Here is a 17,857-nt window from a genome sequence, read left to right as displayed (position 1 = left end):
ATTTGCCAGGAAGTGAGAAGACCGGATGCCATGATCTTAGTTTTCTTGATGTTGAGTTTCAAGCCAACTTTTGCACTCTCCTCTTTCACCTGCATCAAGAGGCTCTTTAGTTCCTCTTCACTTTCTGCCGTGAGAGTGGTATCACCTGCATATCTGAGGTTGTTGATATTTCTCCCAGCAATCTTAATTCCAGCTGGTGATTCATCTAGCCCCGCCTTTCCCATGATGTGCTCTGCATATTAAGTTAAATAGGCAGGGCGACAGTAAAAACCCCATGGACAGTACCAAAAAGCAAGAAGACTTCAGAAATACCTGGCTATCATTCCAGTCTCTGACTTGGACCTGCTTCCTCGGGGCAGTTTCCAGCTGCAGTCACTGCCCAGTAGAAATCACAGAATCCTACAATCCTCGAATTGTAGAGTTGGAAGGGGCCAAGAAGGCCCTCGGGTCCAGCCCCTGCTGCTGCAGGACACCACGTTACACCTCCCACTCAAGAGGGCTGCCCAGCTTCTTTCTGGATGTCCCCAGTGTGGGGGAGCCCCCCACCTCTCCAGGCAGCTGGTCCCACTGTCGTATTGCTCTGACAGTGAGGAAGCTCTTCCTGAAGTCCAGCCTGGATCTGGGTTGCTGCAACATGAACTGATTATTCCATGTCCTGCACTCTGGTTTCAGCAAGACGAGATCTTGACCTTCCTCTTTGAGGTACTTATGGAGGAATCTCATGTCCCCCAAAAGTCTTCTCAGGGCTCAACATGCCCAGTTCCCTCACTCTTTCCTCACAGGGCTTTGCCTCCAGTCCCTGAATCATCCTTATTTCTTTCCTCTGGACCCTTTCCAGTTTTTCTGCTGCTTTCTGAAATCAGGGTGCCGTTGAGGAGCTCCTTGTGTCCCGTTCAGCAGCCAGTTTTGGACCCACCGGGAGGTTTTGTGGCCACTCGCAGCCAGCAGGAGAAGTGGAGCTGTAGCTGCTGAAAGGGGTCTTGGGGCCTCTGCTCCAGGGTGGTGTGGTCGGAAAGGAAGGAAGGGGCCTGAGGCAGGGCTTTGATGAGGAAAGGAGGCGGCAGAGAAATCCGAGGAGTCTGCAGTCCCCTCAAGGCGCCCAGCCCCAGTGCTGCAATGCTCGCCCCCGCTGCCTCCGCTGGGGGGCCGGGTGGCGTCCCCGTGGCCAGCCCCCAGCCAGGGACGCCGGGGCGCCTGGAGAGGTCTCGGCCAGGGCCCCAAGAGGAGGGAGCAGCTGTTGGAGAAGCCAGAGCTGAGCCGGTGGCTCCCGGCCAGCCTCCCCAGTGTGAGGGGGCTCCCTGCGCTTGCAGCGGGGTGGGGGGCACTGCAGCCGTGGCTGTGGGGGGGGGGAGCTCAAGGACCTGGCTGTGTTCCCAGCATGCTCCAAGGAGAGGGGGCCATTTCCCAACCTCGTGGCTCCTGGCAGAGCCTCTGCCCGGCCCCAGCCGGCTGGTGCCAGGCCCCTCGCTTGCCGTTCTCGCAGAGGGGAACCGAAAGTGCAGCGCAAGCGCTCGCTTGGCCAGTGCCCACGGCTTCTGCCTGGTGGGGATGCAAATGAAGCCGCGGCCTGCCAGAGTCGGCCCCTTCCCCCTTCCCTGCCCACCCCCCCAGGCCGAGCTTTCTGGCCCTGCAGCTGGGCTCCCCGGCTGCAAGGGGGTCAACCCCCCCCAGCGTCCCAGCTCCCGTGGCACCAGCTCAGGCCCTCCCAGTGCAAAGCAGGAGCAGCTCGTTCCAATTCAGATTTTAGAACAAGGGCAGTGGCCCCGGGCCTGTTGCAGGCAGCTCTCACCCATCACGGCCCCAGGGGGCAGAAATCCCAGGATTCCCCCCCCCCCCTTCCTAACAGAACTGCCACAGTGTTCCTTCAGGTCGTGTGTGGCAGCCAAGCAGCTGTCTTTTAGACAGGCTGGGGCTTATGGGAGTTGTAGTCCGAAAGATCAGGGGGGTGCCAGTGGGCTCCCCCTGCCCTAAAGTGCCGAGGCGTGCCGTGTGCTAGCGTGAGGGCACTGCGCCTGTTGGGGGGGGGCGCTTTGCAGGACGCGCGTGGCGGATCAGGCTGGCCAACTGGGCGGGCCGCTTCAAGGGGGCACAGCGGCTCATGGGTGCCCCCTGCTGGAAGTGCTTTGCGTCTGCTTTGAGGTCAAGATGCGGTGTTGGCGGCTGGTGAGGGTGGCTCAAAAGAGGACCTGGGGGACCCACGGAGGACGCGTGACCTCCCAGCGTCTGTGGCTCGCTGGTGTTTCTGCGCACAGGACCACGGCCCCCCGAGTCACGGGCGGCAGCAAAGGTGCGCCCCGCTTGTGGCCCTCCAAGGGGGCAGGCGCACTGGCCCCCTGAGGAGCCGGGCCAGATGGGCCAGGGCTCTTGCTTGCTCCATCGGGGCTTGTCCTGCACTTCCTTCCTCTCCAGAAAGCCGAGCGCCTCAGGGCAGGGCCACCGCATCTGCGGGAAGTTCCTCTCGCGCTCGCTCGCGCGCCACAGGCCGGCCGGCAGTCTCTGTGCCAAGCCCGTTGAACCGGATGGCCCGGGAGCCCCGCTCTGCACCACAGCTGGGTGTCTGCTGAGTCCGCCCGCCTGTCTCCTACTGGAACGCCCGACAGGGCATCGCTAGGCTCTTGAAAATGCTCATGGGCACAAACTATAGGGCACAAATCTGCATACAATCTGCATACAATTTGTATCTGCAAATTTAGAAATTTATTTAAGCTTCACAAGACAAAGCCCATCCATTTCCCATCCACATCATCTTCATCTCAGATAAAAGGAGGCCTGTGGGAACGGGTCCAGGGCCAACAGGCCCCTTCCACCCAGCCAGCACCGTCTGGTTTCGCTTGTGAGGACTCAGCTGCAGCAACTCAGAAAACGGGGGACTGCGGATCACGTCTTCCTTTAGTTCAGGCCAAGAAGGCACGAGGCTGGGAACGCTTCTGCACAGTGCAGTTGAAAGGAGCAAGCACGGGGCACCTCGACCGAGGGGAGAGGGCCACCTCCTCGCCAAAGGAAGAGGCCGAGCGCGGGCTGCCCTCCAAGTCGCACGGACACTCACGCGGCTCCACGGGCCTTCCCACGTGGCCGCGAGGCGACGCCTGGGGCTCGCCCGTCGCAGTGGGGAGAAGCGGGCGGCACCGGCACGGCAGCGGCGGCCACAGAAGCACCGGGCGGCACCTGGGCAGCGAGCCTGGCAGGAGGCAGCCGTGGCGAGCCCCGTGCTCCAGGCGTCATGCTGCGGGTCTCCTCCTCCCGGGCCCGGAGAACCTCGGCGCTCGGACCACTCAGGCGGGTTCCTCGTTCACATGACCGTGGAGCTGGCCCCAGAACTGGGCCGGCCGCTCAGAGGGTTCCGTCAGAGTCCGGAGGTGGCCTGCAGAGGGAAGGGCCATGGGCTGTGCTGTGCCTGGGGAAGCGCAGCGCCGGTCCTCCCTCCCCTCCCTGTGAAGTGCGCGCATCCTCCGCACGGAGCCCATTTCTGCCAAGCTGGGGAGAAGCAGGGTTTCCCCTTCCCCGAGGAAATACTGGGGGAGCGGCTGGCAGTTGGCCTGGCTGAGCCTCCCACCCTGGGGGTGGCTGCTCTCCAGGAGGGACCGCGCAGCTTCCCGCAAATGAAGGGGGCCAGCAATCGGCCCGCAGGCTGGAGGTCCTGCTCTGCGAAGTGGTTGTGGATTCCTAGAGCAAGCGCTTGGGAGGGACCAGCTCCAAGAAAGGGGGGGCAGGAGGGGGAGGGAAGGGGCCTGGGGGTGGCGGGGGCCTGGGGTTCAGGGCCTTCCTCCTGAGACTCCAGTGGCTGCCACTGCGGCTTCCTTGGTGGCAGCTGCGGGAGTCAACCTGGAGTTACGCAGAAGGCCGCCTTAATTCTGCCTCGGCAGCTGCGTTGCTGCGCCCCGTCCGCTCTGGCAGGGTCTGTCGGGGCTGCACCGGAGCACAGGGTGGCGGGGCGCTGAAGCAGGAGGCTGGCCAGGCCCCCTCGGCCGTCTTCCCGGCTGGTGCCTTCGAGGGGCTTTTGGCTCAGGCCGAGGCTGGACGGAGCGCCGGGCAGCAGAAGAGCCTTCGCCTTGTAGGGCAGAAGTGAGCTGCCGACAGGCGAACGGGAAGCGGCTTGGCTTTGCGGCGAGGGAGGACAGTTATCTCAGAGAAGCGGCCCGTGCGTCCGCGCAGCTGTGACCCGCCTCCCGCCTCAGTCTCCGGGTACCTTTTCTGCAGAGGGAGGGGAAGTCAGGGCCGAAAAGCTGGAGCCAGCGAGCGGAGAGGGTGAGTCATGGCAGAATCATCCAGAGCAAAGCAGGCGGAAGCCAGCGCCTGTGCCCCGCGGGGCAGCGGGATGGGACACGGCCGCCTCCGGGGAGCGCCGGTTTGCAGCGGGGGCTGGACAAGAGGCTCGGAAAGCACCCTTCACAAGAGCACGCACGGCTTCTTGGGCTTGGCGGGAGCCGGGTTGAGGACGGCCCTCACGGCCTCGGTGAAGACTTCCTTGATCCCGTCCTGGTTGAGCGCAGAGCATTCCATGTACTTGATGGCGTGGATCTGCTTGGAGAGGCTGATGCCCTGCTGGGTGGTGATGGGCAGCTGGTTCTGCTCCTTCAGTTTCTTCAGGGCCTCCGGGTTGGCCCGGAGGTCCTTCTTGGTGCCCACCAGCAGGATGGGCACGTCGGGGCAGTGGTGACACACCTCCGGGTACCACTTGTGCTTCACGTTCTCGTAGGACGGCGGGCTGGCGATGGAGAAGCAGATGATGAAGACGTTGGTCTGGGGATAGGAAAGTGTCCGGAGGCGGTCGTACTCCTCCTGGCCAGCCGTGTCCCATAAATTAAGGTTTATAGTCCTGCCGTCCACCGTGTTCTGCGCGCTGTAGTTGTCGAAGACCGTGGGGATGTACTCGTTGGGGAAGGCGTTGGTTGTGTAGCAAATCAGGAGGCAGGTCTTGCCCACGGCTCCGTCGCCCACCACCACGCACTTGATGCTCTGCATTTCCGCTCGCGGGCACGTTCCTCCAAGCTTCAGAAGTCTGCAGAGGGAGGGGAGAGAGAGAGAAGGCGCCACGGTCAGGGACGGCCGGGCTGTGCGGGGGGCCCCCTTCCATGAAAGCCATTCCAGCCGGCCTCCCCCAGGCGTGCCGTTCATCTGAGCACAGCACCTCTTTTGGGAGGTTTCTGGGGGCTGGCAGTTGAGGCCATTCTGAGCCCTCCACACCGGGCAATTTACGCTCAGGGCGCATCGCGGTCACTAACTGCCTTACTCGGATTGTCATGTGCAGCGCATTTTTGATCTAAGCCACACTGGGCCCAGCTCGTGCGGGCCGCCCGACGGCAAACGGGGCCGCCCGAGCTGGCTGCGTTTCCGCCTCTGCACGGGGGTCTCGGGGAGCCCTTCGCCTTCCTCGGGGACTGCTGGGGGGGTGATGCACCCCAACCCGCCCAGGGGACACGAGGTGTGCCGTGAACAGCGGCGCGTGAGCCTTGGCAGTGAGTGCGAAGTCTGACATGCCAAGCGTGGCATCTTTCCGCTGCGCGAGCAAGCGCATGCCTCCGGGCTGCCAGGAATGGGCTGCCCGTGGCACCTCCAGTTCTGGAGCCGTGGGCAGAGGAGCGCGCAAGCGGCTCTCCCAGCAGTCCTCTGCTCAGGCGCCGTCGAAGGCCCGGCCCAGCCAGGTGCTGAAAGGCCGTCGATCGCCAAACTGTGCCCACGGCTACCTGTCCCTGCAGCTCCCGAGCTGCTCTTGCCCTGACCTGCCCGTCCCGTGGAACGCGCTTTATTTCTGGCTAAGTGACTCTTCCAAATAGGCACTTGGCCCGTCGGCCTGCTGCCAGTCACACGGTCAGGACTAGCGCAAGAGCCCGGTGCTGAGCTCAGCGATGTCTCCGGGGGACGCCAGCAAGCGGCCCCCCCCCCGGGGGCCAGGCACGCAGAGGGACCAGCATGGGGTGAGCCGGCAAGCGGGAGAGCCGGGGCACGGCTGGTCCGGCAGGGGTCTTGGGCGGCAGCTGCCGGTGGGGATTTTCCTGGCGCATCCTGTCCTCCCCGGCCTGGCAGGCGGCATTGTCCAAAGCAGAGGGGACTCGCCCGCTGCAGGGCGGCCAAGACACCCCCCACGCACACCTCCGGGGCCCCTTCCAGGGCCCGTGCCGCACGGCGCAGGACGAGCACATTCCGGGCTGACTGGGGATGGCCCCGGGGCCCAGCCTAAGCGCATTTCTGGGGCCCCAGGGGGGGTGGGGTTTCCCGGGGAAGATGGCGGTGGCGGCGCAGCCCCGGCAACCCCGGTTCCCACAAAGAGGCATGCGGCAGGCAGCCCGCAAGGGCAGTCGGGGAAGGTCCAGCCCTGGACGTGAGGCAGCCCTGTCAGATCCAGCAAAGGGTCCCCCTGGCCCAGCCTCCTGCTGCCCACCCCAGCCGGCCACGAGCCCAGGCAGGAAGCCCACAAGTCTGTCGGACGCATGGCGGAGCTCCGGAAGCTCCGGAAGGCAGGGGAGCCCGTCTCCGTCTCCGTCTCTGTCTGGGGCAGCGCTTGCCTGCTCTCACCCCACCCGGCTCCGCTGGCTGGAGGGGCTGGAGGAAGCCGGGGGGCATCTGGGGCCCACGCAGCAGCAGCAGCTCAGGACTGCCGGCCACTGCTGCAGGCGGGAAGCGGGTCACACCGGGCTCATGGCAGCGATGAGGCTCTCGGGGCAGCGGGGGCGGCCTGGCCAGCACCGCACGGGTCGCCAGGCCAGGCAGCGCCCTGGTGCGCAGCGTCTGGCAGGGGCGAGGAGAGTGCTGGGCGCCGTAAGGCCCCGCCGCGCATGACGGCAGCCTGGCTGTCCTTGGACAGGCGGCTGCAGGGTCCCCGCAGGGGCTCGGGCCACCAGCCTGCACGGCTGCCTCAGCCTGGTGCCGTGGATCCAAGCACCCCCCCCCGCTGCTTCTGACCACCAGCTGGGAGGGCATCTTGCCATTTGCCCGAACCCACGCCTGTCCGCACTGCACTGGCCAGCTCGCAGGGAGAGCGGAAGGCGCTGCGGAGGCCCCCTCGCAGCTGCTCGGAGGGTGCCCCTCGCGGGGCACGTAGCCTGGATGCTGCCCGGCGCAGGCACGAGCATCCCTGCGGGTGGGCAAGGGCGCCGAGCGGGGCTGGAAGGGCTGGGCAGCGGCTCCAAAGCCCAGCGAGACGGCGGCACGGCACCCCATGCGGCAGCCCCGGACATAAGGCAAGGCCCACCAGATCCAGCAAAGCGTCCAACCCTCCCCCACACGCCCCGTGCCGCTGCAGCGCCACGGCGGGAGTCTTGGGGCGGCCGTTCTGGAGCCCGGCTGCCGCCCCGCTCCCGGCGGGCCTTGGGCCTTGCCCCCCCTTCCACGGCTGCACCCTGGAGCAAGCTATCGGTCCTCAGAAGCCGAGGCGGCGGGTGGGGAGGCTGCCGCCAGATGGGGGGAAGGACAAGGAGCTCGATAAACAGAGCGCGGGCCCTCGATATCCTTAGCGCAGCTTGGGCCTCATCCCGAGTGCCATGGACCGGAGGGCGTCTAGGCACCTGTGGCCAAGAGGCTCCAAGCATCTCTCTGAGCGCTGCCCTCGCAGACGCGTCGCTCCGCAGGAAAGGCTGTCCGGGCTGCCCCAGCCGGAGGGAAGATGGGAGCTGCGCACCCGAGCGGGCCTCTCATCCCTCAGGGCTGGGGCAAGCACCTGTGCAACTGGGAGCCCAGCCGAGCCCTGCAGCCTGCCCTGCCGGCGGTGGCTGGTGCAGCCAGCGCCCTGGGGGACCGGCTAGAGGAGAGAGCGGAGCAGTGCGGCTGGCAGCGCCTCCCCTCCGTCCGCTGGGTAGGAGCGGCCCGTCGCTGGAAGGACCCACGCCCGACTCGCGGGGCGGCCCCCTCCAGCTGAGCAGCGTCTCCAGGGACATGTCAGCTGGGGCACTTCTCGCCGGCCGACTGGGGACTCCCGGCTCAGGCCGCTCCAGGGCCAACTGCCAAGAGGCGCACGGCAGTTCCTTCGGGCCCTGCAGCGGGGCCTGGGGGGCCTCGTCCCGCGTTGGAGGCGGCACACGCTCCTCTCCCATTCCTTGCTGGACCAGCAGCCTGGCGCAGGTGAGGGCAGCCTCTCCGCCTCCGCTCGCTCGCATGTCCCGTCCCTCGTCCCCCGACTGCCTGCTTGCTGACGGCCCGGGACATGGAGCGCCCCCGGGAGCTCGGCCCGCGCCTGCTGCGGGCGCCCTCCTTGGGTGGTGCATGGCCCCTCGCAAATGTGTACGGCAGGGTGGGCAGGCCCCAGAACATGGCTGGCATGCAGCCACCTTCGTCGCCACTGGTTGTGCTGGCTGGGGATGATGGGAGTGGGAGTCAAGAGCATGGTCCGCACCCCTGGGGTCACAGGTGGGCGTGTGGAGGCTTCACCCACTTGAGGCGCCGCACCTCAAGGACCGCCAGCCCCCTCGGTGGCTCAGCCAGAGGCCTGAAGCTCGCTCCTGGCACGCCCCGTCCCGGAGCCGACGGAGGCACGCGTGGCGGGAACCGGTGTCCCAGCGCTGTGCCCCTGCGGGCCTGGCGTGCTCCCCACCCCGGCTGTGCAGGAAAGGGTTGAGGACGTGGGCGTGCCGAGCGTCAGTGTTCGAGAAGAGGAAACAAAGAGCCGTTTGCAGAAATCTAAACAGGAAGCAAGCAAGGCAGGAACGGCCCAAGACAGCTCGGTGCCTGTGCCAGGAAATCTCCCCAGCGGGTTCTGCAGGAGCCTGTCTCCAGAAGCGCCTTGCTGCAACTCACGGGCCCGTTGCTGGGCGTCCACACGGACGGACGGGCCCACGACTCCGAGGCCTGCCGCGCACCCCGCTGGGATCGTTGCTCGGGCGGGCGGAGGGAGGCGGCGGCGCCCGGCTCCGCTAGCCTGGGCCGGGGAGTGAGGCCGGCCTCGTGGACCGAGCCTGCCCCATGCCGAGGCGTCCTGTGGCCTTCCCGGCAGGCCCCGCTGCACCTGTGCCCGACGGGGATGCGGAGGCTCCAGCACCACTGGGGAGCAAGCGCAGCTGCCCCCCGGCCTCCCCAGCGCGATTTTGTGGCAAGGAAGAGAAGGCAGGCGGGCCGGAGAAGCGGGTCCTCACGCACCCGGGCACCACCCTGCTCCCCCCTCCCCAGTGCAACCACCCCGGGGCGCCTCCTGCGTTGCCGCCCTCGGAGGCACCAGCTCCTCTGCCCGGAGCCACTCCTGCCCCGAAGGGACAGAAAGTGTTCCGAGCCCCGCTGGGCGGCCCTGCCGGGGCAGGGCTCTTCCCTGCAGCCCGCTGGAGCTGCCGCTCCTCTGGTCTGGGCAGCGGTGGGGATGAGGAGGCTCCCTGCCTGCTTGCCGGGGCCCTCTGCCTGCCTGGTGTGTGCACAGGAGCCAGGAGGGGAGGGGGCAGGGCAGGAAGAAAGGGGCCTGCAGACCCCTGGAGCTGTCCGCCCCCACCCCCCGCCAAGCAGGGAAGCAGCTCTTCCTGTTGTCACAGAGCCATCTGATGCCCAGCCCTCCCCGTTCCTGCGCCCCACGGCCCTGCCACGCTGCATCTGCCTGGCCAGGCCCTGCCCTCGCCGCTGGGCTGCCTTGCTGGAGGCTGCGGCAGGCTGCGAGCTCCTCTCGAGAGCCCCCCCACACTGCCGGGCGCCTGTCGGGAGCCAGCACGTTGTGTCCTTGGCTTAACCCGCTCCCCTGGTCTCTTCCCGCACACGAGACCTTGGAGGCCAGGGAGACTTCGCTTGGCGGCCGCAGCCCAAAGGCACCCTGGGGACCACCGCCAAACTGCCCAGGCGCAAACAGTCGTGGCCTGCAGTCCCCACACCGAGGATCTGCGCTGCGGGCCGACCCGACCCGACCCGACCTCCTTCCGGGCCGACTCTGATCACTCTGCCAGACACTGCAACGGGAGCCCTTTGTTTGCTGTGCCTGAGGCAGAGGAGCGAGTGGCCGGCGTGGGTGGCCAGCGCCCCGCAGGAGAGCAGCCAGGCCCACCTTTGATCCCCAAGCTCCTGCCAGACTGGGGCGCTGTCCTTCGTGAGACCCCGGGGAGGGAGGGCTCCCCGCTCGCTCCTCCGGTCTGCGGCTGTCACACTCCTTGCCCGTTGCGTTCCTCATGCCAACGCGGCACGGGCAGGGCCAGGCTCGCCTGGCGCTCAGCGGAGCTGCCTGGGAAGGACCGAAGCGTCTGTCAGGCGTGCCCCAGGCAGCCCCCGACCACGGGGTCCCGCGGGCTGCCGCGGATGCCCCCCAGAGCTCCACACGCATTTCCCGGCTGGGGAGCTCGAGTCATGGGGCACGCCGGGGCTGGCAGGCAGCTCTGGGCAGCGGCGTCCCCTCCCCTGCGACGCCTGGCGCAGCCCGCTGTGGCCCTGTCCCAGGCCATGCTCCGTCCAGAGCCCCCTGCCTCGCCACCACCGGCACGGCCTGCACGGAGCAGACGGCCAACCGGCTGGCAGCTGCGGTGCCCCGGGCCGGCCTGTCGCTTGCCCCCCCCCCCCCCCGCGGCTGGACTGAAGCACACCCGGGCAGGGATGCTGGGCCTCTCTCGAAGCGCAGGGAGCCGGCAGTTCACCTGAGTGGGGCTGTGGATGGAGCCACGTCCGGCGCGCCCGCCTGTCCCTCGTGGCCGCTCTCGGAATGGCAAGGGGAATGCCGGCCTGCCCCGTGGGAGGAGAGCTGCTGCCCCTGCACGAGGGAGCCTTGCCCCCGCCCTGCCTCCTCAGGCGCTGGGGGTGCTGGTGGCGGGTGGGTCCCGGAGCAGCCCGGCCCTTGCCCCCTGCGGCCAAGGGATGCTGCTCAGAGGCTCCCCACCAGGGCAGAAAGGCTGATGCTGTGAAAGCCACGCCCCCCCCCCCCCTCGCGACGGGAACAGGGAGGACCCCAAGGAGAGGCAGGGCAGGGAGGGATTGCAAAAGAGCCAGCGCCGCGGCAGCTTCACGGCCCGGCATGGGAGCGGGGGTGCTCCCCCCATTCCAGGACGTCAGCTCTTCGGCCGTGTGGAACGGCGGCAGAGCTGAGCCGCGGCCCCGCGGGCCCCTCCTGCCCGCGGCCATCGCCCCCTCGCCCCTCACAGCGCGCTGCCCGCAGACGGGGCTGATCGTGCTCACGGGCCTTCCCCGCGGGTCGCCTCTGCTTCACGCGTGCCTGCAGTGGCCCTTGTGGGGCGGGCCTGGCCTGGCCTGGCCGGGGGAGCGCTGTGGCCGGCCCCTCGCCAGCCGCAGCTTTGCAAAGCCGCAGCTTTGCAGCAGGGCCATCTTTGCAGCGCGAGCTTGCAGGACGGGCTCCTGGACGCAGGAAGGTGGTCGGGGCTCGGGGGGCAGCCACGGGACCCACATCTCTGGCCACGGTCCTGGGCCCGAGCAGCCTGCAGCCGCTTGTGCCAGGGGCGTGTGGGCGCAAGCGCGGACGGAGAGCCGTCTCCCGGGAACGATGGAGGAGGGGAGCGGCTGGCCCCGCTGTCCATCCGCCCCTGGGGCCTTGGGGCTGGGGTGGCTGGTCCCCCCCCCCCCAGGAGATGCCAGCCCGTGTCCCTGCCCTGCAGCTTCCGCTGTGCCAAGGACATCGCGCCTTTGAGAGCCAGTCTGGAGCCGCCTTCGTTCCTGGGAGGAGGGCTCTCCATGCGCACGGCTTGGGGCTGTGACGGGTTAACTCTGCAGCAGGAGGGCCGGGCTTCACTGCTGCCTGCTAAGTGGGCGCATGTTTATTAGTTTATTATTTCATCGTTCAAATGTTTTATGGTGGTTGTGACGTGTGTTTTTCTATTGTATTACATGGTTTTATGGTTGCAACCCAGCCAGGGAGCCACACGGCTAATGGAGTGGGCTCGTGTGCCTCCGGCCACCCGGAGGGGCCCTCCACGAGTTGAGCCCCAAGCCCCTGCAAAGGAAAGCCGGGAGGAACTGGGCACCCAGCCCAGAGCCGTGGGGCCGCACGGTGGCTTCCCGGCTCTCCCGCCCCTTGCTGGGGGCTCGCTCACCCCGCCGCTCCCTTCGCCGTGAGCCCGGCAGTGCCTGTGATCCAGAGAAGCCGCCCCCCTGCCCCCCCCGGGCAGCTGCCCGGCGATGCCCCAAGCGCTGCCTCGAGGCAGGCGGGCCCACCGGGCAGAAAGCAAGGGGGCCTGTGGGTGCCCCCGCAGGGCTGCTGCCTGGGCAGGGGGAGGCTGGCGAGGGCCCGCTGGGGCGCCTCCGCTGTCCGGCGACTCGCAGGCGCAGCCGGGTTCCCCCAGCTGCCAGCCTCTGGGAAGGAGAGGGCACGCGCCAGAGGGGAAGCTCCCGCGGTCTCCCATGTCTGCTCATCCCTTTGAATGCTGCTGGGCCGGCCGGCTGGCCGGCATTTCTCACCCAGATGTGGGATCAGCGGGTTTTGGGATCAGGCAGGACCTGCTTCCCGGCACCCCGGCAGCCAGGTCCCTGTGCGAGGCAGGCACCGCTGCCCCCTCCCCGCAGCCAGGGGGCTCTCCTCGGGCCCCGGGGGAATTTCCTCGCAGGGTGGTTGGGCAGAGTGTCCGTGTGGGGCAGGCTTCCTTTCTGGCCTGTGGCAGGCCCTTTGCTCGGGGAGGCTGGCAGTGCGCGGCCAGGCCTCTGTGGTCAGCGCTGCACAGCCGACCGCCTGGGGGGCGGGGGCGAACGCCCGGCCTCGCTCACCACAGCCGCCTCGGGCCCCCCGGCTCTGTGGCCGGCCGACTGCAAGCGTCCCCTGTGCCGCCCTCTGGCCCAAAGGCCCCGTCCACGGCCTGGCCCTGGCACTCGCTGTGCCGTGCGGAGGTCGACGCAGGACCGGAAGAGCCGCCCGGAGTCCGCCTGGGGCAGCCGGCACAACCTGCAGCAGCTCCTCTTGGCCAAGCGGGAAGGGGGGAAACTGAAAACGTCTCCCAGCCCCAAAGCAAACCCTCTGGGGGCTCTGCTCTTCAAAATCACAGAGGAAAAACAGCTTCCCCTCTCAGTTCACCGGTGCCCAAAAGGTTTGCTGCGTGCAGGCACCACACACGCCCCCGGCTGCGGTGTCTGTGCGCAAGGCCGGTGCCCCGCGGTCTCCTGGGCTGCCCCGCACTGGGCGTTCCCACCGGCCGTTTCGAGCACCAGAAGCCGCCGCAGGGCATCTGTGTCCCTGCTCAATCCCGTCCCGGGTGCGAGCGGGTTAGCCGGCGTGGCACGCATGAGCAGGCCGTCCCGGGGCCCAGATCCCGGCTCAGCCCCGAGGGGTCCCGAGGGAGGACTCTGCCCAGACTTCACATGGGCACCAGCAACACGTGGGAGGGAGGGAGGGAAGGAGGAGCGAGGCCCGGCTGCGCGGGTGCCTAGTGGGGCCAGGCGTTGCCTTCATCTGGGGCAGCCTTTCAGCCTGCCTTTCAGAACAGCTGTGATTCCCACTGAGATGCCGTCAGCACTTGGAGCCGGCCATTTCGACACGTAGATAACGGTGATGTTCGAATGGGGCAAAGGGAGCCACCGCCTTCACCGTGACACGGCATCCCCGGCCTTTGGCCGCCCCTGCAGCCCAGGAGCCCGCAAAGGTCCAGCGGTCTGGGTGGAGAGGGAAGGCTGGCAGGCCACTCCGGGCAGCCTGGGCGCTCCCCACTCCCTGCTGGCCGGCGGGCCCCACTGCACGGCCTCCGTTTCAGCAGATGGGGAAGTGAGCTGCGGAAGCAGGCGCCTTGCCACACAGTGCCCCGCACGAGGCGTTCCTCTTTGGGGCCGCCTGACGCTCCCGCAGGGAGCTCGGCGCTCGCTTGCGGCGGGTGAGCGGCCAAGTGGCGCCCGGAGGCTGCACGGAGGCAGGCGATGTCGCGCTCCGGCCGGGCAGGGAGGCCGAGCCCACGGTGCCTCGCCTCGAGCAACCCGGAGCCCCCCCAGTGCCCGCCACGCTGACCCCAGGCCCCGTCCAGTCACGCGGGCGGTGCAGAAGGCGGAGGAATTAATCCTTCCTAATCTCTCCGAGAAACAGTGGCCCTTTTGTAGGCGCGGAACAGGGAAGCCAAGCGGGAGGATGTCTGCCGAGATGCTGGGCGAGGCATTGCGAGAGCTGCCCGGCTGCCAGGCCCGCTCTGTCTCTGTCTTGCCGCACCGGCCTGAGCGAGGCCACGCACGGGCCGGCCAGCCTCCCTCCCGAGGGGGGGGCTCCTGCGGCAGGCCAGACCCACTCTCGGGAGCCACGTCCCGGGGTGGGCGAAAGGCGCGGGCCAGCCAGGCCAGTAGCCTTTGGCCTCGAGCGTGTCTGGCCAGGGCCGAAGCCTTGGAGAGGAGACCCGGTCCTTGGAACGGGAGAGGAAAGGGCAGCGGGCAAGCCCCGAGGCAGCCGTCGCTGGGGCCAGCCCTGGATTTGGCCCCCGGGCTGCAGCGTCCCATCCCGGCGGTGCTACCTCAGAACAGGCCCTGCTCACCTGCCTGGCCCGAGGCATTGTCTGCAGCCCTGCCTTGGTGGCAACTGGCCCGTTCGCCCTTATTTTAAGCACGCCTAATTTAAGCGCAGTGGCTGCGGCTGCTTTTGGGGGAGGCAAATGCCTCCGATTCCCTCTTTGCAGCAGGGGAGCCAGCGGAGCGCCTTCCTGTGCCGCCAAGCCTCAGGCGCAGAGTTGCGTCAGCTGCCGCTCCGCACTTCTTAGAACTCTGGCAGCTTGTGACCAGAAGCAGCCCAATGGAAGCCGCCGCCGCCGCCGTGCGAAGGAAGCACGAGGCCCAGCACTTTCTCACAGGCTTGTTTCCGGGGGCTGAAGCAGGCAGAACCCGCAGGTGCCGGGAATCCGTTCTGGAGCCGACTGCGCGGAAGGCAAGGGGCCACTCACGCCTGCCGTGCGCCCGGCCTCCTCCGAGTCACCACGGCGCCTCGTGCCCAGGCAAGGTGTGGACCGGACGGAGCCTCGCCCTCTTCGCTGCCCCTTCGGCCTCGCGGTCTCCGCAGCTGGCCCTCTGCACCCTCCCTTCCGCCGCGGAGCCTGCCTCTGCATTGTCCCACGCTCCTCCTCGGCCTCCCCGCATCTCCCTGGCCCGTGCGCGGGGGGAGGCCCCTCCGGCAAGGGACGATCGCAGAAAGGGGGCTGCGGAGTTCCCAGCAGCTCCGCCCGGGAGATGGCTGGGATGTGCGGGTCCCAAGTGCTCCACCAGAAACCCGCTTGGAGCGGAAGGCGTTGCTGCCCCAACGCACGTGTCCCCCCAAGCAGAGCGGCTCTTCGCCTCCGTGCGCCCCCTTCCTGGGGAGGCTCTTTGCAAGTGCCGGAGGCCACGCTTCGCACAGACCCCCCTGCGAGATGGCGCCCACATCACCGGCCTGGGCGGGGCTGCCTCGCTGAGCCAGCACCGCCTTCCTCCACAAATGGGGGGGGCTGCCCTTTCCTGCTCGCCGCTTCCAGGCCGCTTGCTGGGCGATGCCACGTTTCTGTCGGTCTGCGGCCTGGTCCTTGGCACTTCGGGCCCGCCTGCGAGATGCATGTCAGCTACCCAGGGTCAAGCCGCCGCGGGGGAGGTTCTGCCCCCACTGCAAGGGGGCTCCCAAGTACAGCACCCGCCCCAGCCACCGAGACCTGCCAAGCAAGGCCCCCTCATCCGCAGCTCCCCCTCGGGGCCACGTTCATGGCTTGTGCCGTGATTTCGCCGAGCCGCACAGCCCAGGAAGGCGCGTGCGCACGGTGTGGCTTGTCACACCATCCCCAGACGAGGCCACGAGGGAGCCGAGGGCTCTGCTGCCCCTGCCCCTGCCCTTCCTCGGTCCCTCACTGTTCTCCTCCCGGCGCCATCTGCTGCACCCGGGACTTGGCTGGCTCGGTGCTCGTGCGCGCTCTGCACGGGCAGAAGCCACGTTCCGGGGAGGTAAGCGGGAGTGGCTCTGAGGCGCCTTCTCTCGCTCTCATTGCTCCTGCAGCCACGTCCCAGGTCGGGACTCGGGATTTACACCTTGGGATGTGGGGCGGGACGCCAGGCCCTGCCCAAAATCCCACCTTGAGCGCAAAGAAAGGATCTCTCTCTGCCAGGCACGTTCATGCCCACAGGGAAAAGGAGGCTCGTCCTCCAAAGGGGGGGGGCTGCCAGTGGTTCGGAGGGTGCCTTTCCTCACTTGATTATATAGAGTTACATTTCAGCTGCTCCCAGTACTGGGACTCAGGGAGGCCGACAACATTGAAAAGACTTGAACAATTAAAACAGTAGTAGAAATACACAGAAGTTTACACAGTCAAGCAACCACGATATTAAAATTCAGCTAAATGCCAGCATGAAAACAGCAATAGACACCCACGGACTGGCAGACAGCGGACCAGCCCGGCAACAGCAGGCTTCGGGCAAAGCCTTCGGGACCCGGCAACCTCAGCCCGCTTTCGGCAAGCCAGGACGGCTGCGGCTTGCTTATCGGCAGGTGCAACCTGTCACCTGGGCTGGCAACACTTGGGGTGCCTGGAAGACCAGCACACACAACCCAAAGAGGGGGCTCAGGGCCTTCTGGAGTCCTGCGAGGGGCCACTGGACACGCTTCCTTCTCTGATCGCGGGGGCACGGAAGGACTTTGGATGCATCGCCCTGCAGAGGAATCCGTCCCCTGGAGATGCCACCTTTTAAAACAGCGGTGGCCAAAGTGCACCCAGTGAAATGGGGGAGGTTGGGGCAGCTGTGCCACTCCCAAATATGCACAAATGCAGAAAAGCACCGTGAGCTATCGGAGATGGTGCACGGCACGTCCCTGAAACGGGCCCCCAACAGCATCTTGCTATGTGGGGCAGAGATGGCGTCTGTGCCCCTCTAACTGCGGACTGGGCAGCCTCACGGAGAAAAGACCTGAACCCGTGGGCGCTATCCGTCACAGGTGCTGGATGCAGCCTCCACACTCGCAGGAACCTGCGCTGGAGGCAGGAGGGTGGGCAAGACGCCGCGGGCTTCCGGGTGCCACCACTGCTGCCAACTGCAGAGCCAGGGGAGGACCAGGGCTGCCCCACTCTGGCCCAACAAGACACGTTGCCCCGTCCAAATGCAGCGCTCACGCGGACTGCCCGCTGGGGTCCTGCCCTGAGCAGGCGGCTGGTCCTGGCGGCCCTCTGGCCCCTTCCAGCTCTACTCTTGCCAGAAAGATTTTTTAATCTTTTGACAGCTGCCAAAGGTAAGTACTCTCAGCCACGAGTGGGTGGGATGCAGCCCTTTCCCTTCTGGGATACCTAGAAGCTTGGGGCGGTGTGACTGGCGGGTGCCGACGAGACCTGCCAGGCACTACCCAAAAACCGGAGGCGCAGATTGCACAGGGGAGACTCGCTGTCCCTCCCCAATGCGACCCCCCTTTGCCGCTTGGCCCTTCTGTTGACAACCCAAGCCTAGCGGGCCCATGCCGGGCGTGGCCTGCCCTAGACCCCGAGCAGCAGAGCCAGAAGGGGCCGGAGGGCCTCCGGTCCGACCCCCGCTCGGGCCCCCGTGCGCAGCGCCACGCAGGGCACGGCTGAGGCTGCGGCTGGGGCACTTGCAAGGCGCAGCGTGCGGGGCCCGCGGGACTCCTGGCCTCGGCAGCGCGCGTTCCCGCCCCCCACGAGATGACCTCGCACAGTGCTCCCCGCGGCTGCCACTTCGGGCTGCCAGGTGCCACTGGGGGGCGTCACGGGTGGAGCCGCGAGGGCTGGGGAAGGCGGCGAGCGGCGAGGTGGGGAGGGAGCGCGCAGGCACAGCGCGGGCCCGCTGGATGCCATCTGCGGCGCAGCCGGGCAGCGGGGAACCGCAGCAAGCCGGGCGCCTCCTGTCGCCCCGAGCGGCCTGCCCGCGGCCGCCGCCCGGCCTGTGGCTCGGAGCCCTCCCGCCCCGCGGGTGCCCCGGCCGCGCGTGCCTCTGAGCTGGAGCGCCGCCTGCGTCACGGGCGCGCGGCTTCCTGCGGCGGCGGGCGCAGGGGAGGAGAAGCGGAAAGCGCGCCGCGCCGCCGGTCGGCGGGGGGCGCGCTCAGAGG

The 17,857-nt window shown here is 67.6% G+C and overlaps 1 protein-coding gene across 2 annotated transcripts in view; it reads right to left on the bottom strand.

Moving 5' to 3' along the window:
* Positions 1-2,674: 2,674 nt before the first annotated feature.
* Positions 2,675-17,857, bottom strand: part of RHOG (ras homolog family member G) — a 16,225-nt gene continuing 1,042 nt past the window's right edge. Inside the window, exons 2-3 of one of the 2 annotated variants that reach the window (XR_006413578.1) lie at positions 4,187-4,999; positions 2,675-3,361 (exon numbers count right to left, since the gene is read on the bottom strand). Coding sequence is in view for 1 of the 2 variants with exons in the window: in XM_044418573.1 (XP_044274508.1) it covers positions 4,387-4,962 (576 nt within the window). In the remaining variant the exon portion in view is untranslated. Of the gene's footprint in view, positions 5,000-17,857 lie in introns of both variants that reach the window. The other variant, XM_044418573.1, reaches the window with a different exon arrangement.

This window comes from Varanus komodoensis, unplaced genomic scaffold (assembly GCF_004798865.1).
Source record: "Varanus komodoensis strain SLA01 unplaced genomic scaffold, ASM479886v1 scaffold91, whole genome shotgun sequence".
NCBI lineage: Eukaryota > Metazoa > Chordata > Lepidosauria > Squamata > Varanidae > Varanus > Varanus komodoensis.
Note: the sequence above shows the minus strand (reverse complement) of the source record. Positions and strands in the feature narration are given on the sequence as shown.